Source organism: Meleagris gallopavo, chromosome 19 (assembly GCF_000146605.3).
Source record: "Meleagris gallopavo isolate NT-WF06-2002-E0010 breed Aviagen turkey brand Nicholas breeding stock chromosome 19, Turkey_5.1, whole genome shotgun sequence".
Classification (NCBI taxonomy): domain Eukaryota; kingdom Metazoa; phylum Chordata; class Aves; order Galliformes; family Phasianidae; genus Meleagris; species Meleagris gallopavo.
In genome coordinates this window covers 4,997,143-5,003,052 of record NC_015029.2, presented here as the reverse complement: position 1 = coordinate 5,003,052, position 5,910 = coordinate 4,997,143, and the positions used below count along the sequence as shown (strand labels likewise).

The window sequence follows — 5,910 nt, the reverse complement described above, 5'->3', positions numbered from 1 at the left end:
CGTCGCCATGGCAACGCGAGGCGCGCGGAGCCTCGTTCTGAGCGCGAGGGCGGACGCCGCACCGCCGTTCTCGGCGCGGAACGGCTCGAGCGAACGCAGAAGCGATGACGAGAACGGCAGCACCGACGCTGCGGCTGCTGATTGCGAATGTTCTTTCATCTCTGCGTCAAAGCAGAACTGAAATCGCAACTCATTCCCCTCTAAAATCTGTACACTGAAGGACAAAACAAACCAGGACTGCCCCAATAGCGGTTCTCGCACCCAGAGCCCCTCAAAGCGCAGGGTGTGCTTACAGACAGGCTCTGCTGCCTGCAGTAACGAGCTGCTGCCTGCCCACCTTCCCCTTCCCTCAGGGAAACACCACCGACCCCGACCCCGTCACCTGTGAGGGCTGAGCAACCCCACACCCCAACCTGCAGCCATCGCTCCCACCTCAGCTGCTACAGGAGCACACAACAGAAACCCCCCGATATCCCCACCTGCACCAATCCCTCCCAACCCTCCTCTTTTTTCCCCTCCCTCAAAACAAACTGATTTTCAGGGGTGTTCCTGAGCGGCTTCGTGCAACATAAGTGCTTGGCGTAAGCGGTGTCTGTGCAGTGCGAGATGTCTGGGCACTGCAGGTAAGAGCTCACACACATCCCTGTCAGAGAAGCTTTTATCCTTGCACACCATACAGGATCATGAAAAGAACCGTTCACGTGGCAAAGCTCACAGCCTGTCAGCACAGCACGTCCCAGCAGAGAAAGGGCTTCTTTCCCAGAAATGGGGACTCTCCCCCAACTCCCACAGCACTGGGTTTACGAGATTCTATCGCAGAAGAACTCTTATTTAAAATCTAGCATCCAGTGTCTCAGTCAGGAAAAGACATGTGGATGAATGGAGGAAGACAGCTTGAAGCAAAAGCTGCTCAGAACTATCAGACCGGATCCGGCTGTAACACTCCCTAGCCAAGAAAGCAGCTTGCTCTTACAGTAATGTGCTCCGAGCATGGCTCTCACCTAAAAGAAGTCTGCTCAGTGTTTCTTCAGTTCAGTCCGAGCTTCTTCCTTCCAGCAGTGCCCCAAACACCTTTCTTTCACCTGTTCCCATCCTTCTAAATATCTCATTTACACTTACGTACTGCAGGATCCCTCTGTTTGCAGAAACTCAGGACCCTGAGCAGGACAGTTTCTGTGCCTGCATGTCAGTTCATGATGTGTGATCAGTCCATTCAACTCTTTAAAAAATAAAAACCATTCCTCCTTAAGTTTTTTTTCCCCCCATGCAAGTACTTCAGGAAGGAGGCTGCAGTTGACATCAGGCTGCAGCTCTTTGAATGGCTTCTTCCATGCGCTGGTACCAAGGCTGAATCTTGGTGTGGACCATCATGTCATCAAAGGCTTCCAGCCCCTCCATGACCCGCAGCACTCCGTACACTGCCTGTGACAGAGGATGAAGATTAGAACAACACTGAGAAAGTCAGTGGTGGAGAATGGCTTAGGGTATCAACGAGAGTGCCTCTGTAGCCCAGAAAACAGAAAGCAAGGCTCTTTACCTGCCTACAGCACGTTCCACAACTCTGAACAGTAAGGAAGACTGAACAGGCAGAAAGGTAGCATGAACACACACACTGTTTCTTTAAGGAAATAGTTATGAAAAGGATAGAATCTATATGCAGTTATGGAGTAGAATTTAAGCCATCTCAGTATCAAGTCCTGGTGGAAAAAATTTCCCCTGCATTCCAGGGAAGGAATCACACTCTGCTCCACACTGCTGCCTGCGAAGAACACCTCCTCAGCACCAAGTGCAATAAAGCCTATGCAGGTGTGAGGCTCTGTTCACCAGCACTCACTGTTCAGAGCAGTTGTTCTGATTTGCAAACTGCTTTTCTCACTCTTCCACACAATCTGTAACACCCACCTACAAATGAGTACTGCAGGTTCTTTTTAGAGAACATTTTGCTGAAGGAAATCAGCAAATACTGTCCTATTTTAACAAAAGTGTTCTATGTGCCTGTAGCTTATGTAATCACCTTCTCTGCCTGTGTTCATATTCACCATTTCACATGGATCAACAACTGGGTAATGTGCAATATATGTAACCATAGAAACAGAAATTAACCACTTATTAACCACTTACCAAGTCAGCAAGGTTTGGCTGGCTTCCACCCATGAACAGTCTGTTCTTGCCAATGGCTTTTACCCACTTATCAACTGCTTCATACAAGTCTTCTCGGACATCATCTCGAAGGTGATGCCTAAACAAAGAAAAGAACTATACTGAAAACATAGGTTTGGTTCTTCAACCTTTCATCATCTCTAATCTTTTGGGCTGATCTTTGCTGGGGAATCGGGAAGGTATTTTAAGGTGAAGAGGACAGCTAATGTGTAAAGAGCAGATGAGGAGTTCAGTACCTCCACAGTTAGGGAAACACAGCTTTTACTCACACTGCATTAAGTGGTTTGGTTTCAAAGTGAGGTTCTGCTCTTTAAGCTCTGAAGTTCATAGCTATGGCCATGAAGGAATTATGATTGTGCACCTGGTGCTCAGTGGTACCAACCTTTTCTTCAGTCTCTTGCTAATGAAGAACATGGCAATGGCCCCCAAGTACTTGGCAAAGAAACCTTCCACAGTGCCAAACTTCCCCTCACGGACAATGTAATCAAAGGATGCCAAGGCTTCTTTGGGGGTGCGGTAAACATTGGGGGAGATGAGGTGAACAAGCCAATCATCTGCCCATTTTCTCCACTGCATTTCTTCCCTGCAGGTATTGAAAGAGACTTGTCAGTGAATAAGGTATGGAAATCAGGGCTAAAGGAGGCAGAGAGAATCACAGTGACATTAGCCAGAGGTTTTACCAAGGACAACTGTGTCAAAACCCCTACCTAAACACGTGCTTTGGTGACCTCTCTGAAATGCACTCAGCATTATCTTCAGCAAGGCTCCTCCAATCTCCATCTGTAATTAAGACTGAAGATAGAGCACTAGCTTCTCCTCCCCCTGAGAACTAAAGCAGCAAGTACACCCTTGGGAAACTAGGATTTCGTGGCCTTCCTCTGCGACATAAAGGCCAAGAAAGAAACTGGAGGCAACTGAAAGCTGGTATGACCACAACAGAAGGAACTTGGTCACCCAACAGCATTGTTTCAAATTACGTACAACACACAAAGCCACACTAACTACCCAGGCTTTAGACACCAAGGGAGTGTGGCAGGTGTTGTCAGCACCCACAGGATTTAATATATACACTATCCATGAGGAACTCTGGAGCTGGCTTTACACTACTTGAAGGACCCACAAACTTCAGAGCACTTACACTCTCACTTCTTTGACAGGATAGACTCGCTTCGTCTCCTTCTCATCCAGCATGAGCCAGTATTTATTCCCATACTCAAGTACCTCCTTGCCTTGCTCAGTCACAGTTTTCATGGGAGGATAAAAGGACACAATTTCTTCTAGGCTATTCCTCCTGTGGACAGTAATACAGTTAGCACCTGATCAGACCGCTACAAAACTGCGCAAGAGCAAAGAACATATTGACAGACACATACTTAAAACATATTAGTCTAAGTGCACGTGGATCCAAATTCTATATGAAATAAGTTTTGAAAAGACTTTGGAACAGCTGCTCTCAAATAACTATTATTAGTGTATCTTATTTCCCTGTGTCAGACAGGATGTTTTTGCAGGCATAAAACTTCCTACGTTTCTCAAGTGGATCCAAAGGATAGGCCACAGCACAGAAATTTGATTTCACTCTGGACATTATGACTAAATGTAATCTTAGTTCCAGGACTAACCCTAGCACATGCTTAAGCAGTTTTTATGCAAAGAAAATCTCACAGATGAGATTCACGGGACCAGTCATATTCAACTCTTCTTCCATTGTTTTGTTTTCTTACTTCGAAATGAGATAGGTCTTTATTGCACTGATGATCACCGAAGAGTCATTCAACTGCTGAAAAACAGAATTAAACAAACTTTCAGAAATTGATAATACTGAAATTTCTTAATCTTTCCCCCTATGTGCCAACACTTCCAAATTAGTGCTGCAGTCCCTTTTTCCCTCATGAATTTCCACAGGCAGCCCTACCTGCAGATCTCTTTTGCAAACACTTCAGAGTACCATTTTACAGCAACTGGACAGATCAATATGATGGGAAAGGTGTCATAACAAAGGTGTGACGACAGAAGGACCAGAACAATAGAAAAGTGTTATAAAGGAAGGGAAGAAGATTGCTCACCCACATCAGAAGATTCTAGGTTCAAAGGGGAAAGCTTCACCAAAGAAATCCCTCCCCACTGGCAGTCAGCCCTTAAATGGGGTCTAAGAGAGGTGCAGCCAGGCTCTACCCCTTCTGGTCACACAGCAGAACTGCCGTCAGCTGTGCTCTCAGGACTGACTGGGTCCTTTCCCCAGGTGTTCAGAGGTTCAGCTGTGATTCAACAGTTCCCATACACATTTCAAATCTGTCTTCCATTCTGATAACAAAGGACTTGAGGGACAGGTCCACAGGCAATACCATTAGGTTTTGGATTTAAGCACTTTGCAGCAACAAAGCAGAAAAAGCAACACTGATACTAAAAAGCCACAGAGTTGCATCATGAGTGATCTCCTCCCATTAAATGTAAGCAGACCTTTTTATCTCTAACATGAAATGTGTGTCCTGCATAAGGCCTGAGAGAAGCCAGATAATCACTGGACTACAGAATCACTACATAAAACAACATGTCTAGAAAGACTGAAAACACCTCTCACAAGGCCACGGCTGGGGATACAACACAAGGAACAAATTTTAGCCTTAAAAGAATACAATATGATTTTAAGATTATACAATGTGTGAAAAGCCAGAGATACAAATTTCCCTAACAAAGTTCCCCACAGTAACTTACCAGAGGGCTTCCAGCATCAGCTAGCAGGATGGGCACCTTTCTGTAGGAAGAGAATTTGATCTCTTTCCTCATTATCGGGTTTACTTCCACAATTTCATAGGGCAGCCCGTGATAATCCAGAAAAGCTCGGACTTTACTGCAGAAAGGACAGGTTTTATATTGGTAGAGGGTAAGCTGCAGGTTCCCTGCAGGCAACTGGGGAAGAAAAAAGACCAAAAGCTTTTGTTTTCTACTAAAAAGTATAAACATTATCTTTATTTCACCCTTATTTTTATTACAAACTCATAGTCACTGAGTTGCAACACCTGATAATCAGCGTATCTCAGCTCAAAGAGGCTTTCTTTAAGCAATATCACTAACATTCACCTCACAGGACCAATAACTGTTGTGTTTTTTTTTTTCTCAACATCTACTCAACCTACTGGAAATTCCTATTCTTATTCACAGCCAAAAAAAAAGAAGTGAGATGCAGACAGCAGACTCTTCTGCACACAATCTGGTGTTCTATAACCTCTGTGGAACCCTCGGGGCAGGGGTGCAGGAAGAGGCTTTGCTGTTGGCCGCGGTGCAGTGAGGGGACGCAGCGCTGCACCTCAACCGACGGCAGAGGCTCAGAGCCGGCAGCTGCACGAAGCTTTCAGACACACCGGCCTGCACTCAGACCCGTGGAGTGAACCGAGGGTGGCACGGGGCAGCGCGCATACGAAGCACCGCCCCAGGGCCGCTCCCTGCCTGGCTCCAGCAGCCCGACACGTGCCAGCGGTGTCACACGTTATAAAACAACGCATCCTCTCGGTTCGCTTCTCATTTGCGGTGCGTTTGGCTGCGCGGTCCTCAGCGGGAGCTGGAAACACAGCAGCGGCTCTCCGACAGGCCGCACCACAGCGAGCCCCGGCTTTCCGACAGGCGTTTCCTACAGCTCCTCTAGGGAAACGCGGCTGCAGTTTCTTTCACGTCATTTTAAACCGTTTCTCAATCGAAAACGGGCCACCGGCAGCCGCGCGCTCCACGGAGACGGAAGACCCGCCCCGCGCC

The 5,910-nt window shown here is 46.8% G+C and overlaps 1 protein-coding gene across 1 annotated transcript; it reads right to left on the bottom strand.

Moving 5' to 3' along the window:
* Positions 1 to 640: 640 nt before the first annotated feature.
* On the bottom strand, positions 641 to 5,139 carry PTGES2 (prostaglandin E synthase 2). The gene is made up of 6 exons (XM_010720847.2): positions 4,876 to 5,139; positions 3,885 to 3,940; positions 3,299 to 3,451; positions 2,543 to 2,743; positions 2,122 to 2,239; positions 641 to 1,422 (listed from the first exon to the last, which is right to left on the bottom strand). Exons 1-6 carry the CDS (start codon positions 5,122 to 5,124, stop codon positions 1,300 to 1,302), a joined length of 900 nt encoding a protein of 299 aa, XP_010719149.1. The 5' UTR covers positions 5,125 to 5,139; the 3' UTR covers positions 641 to 1,299.
* Between the last annotated feature and the right edge of the window lie 771 nt (positions 5,140 to 5,910).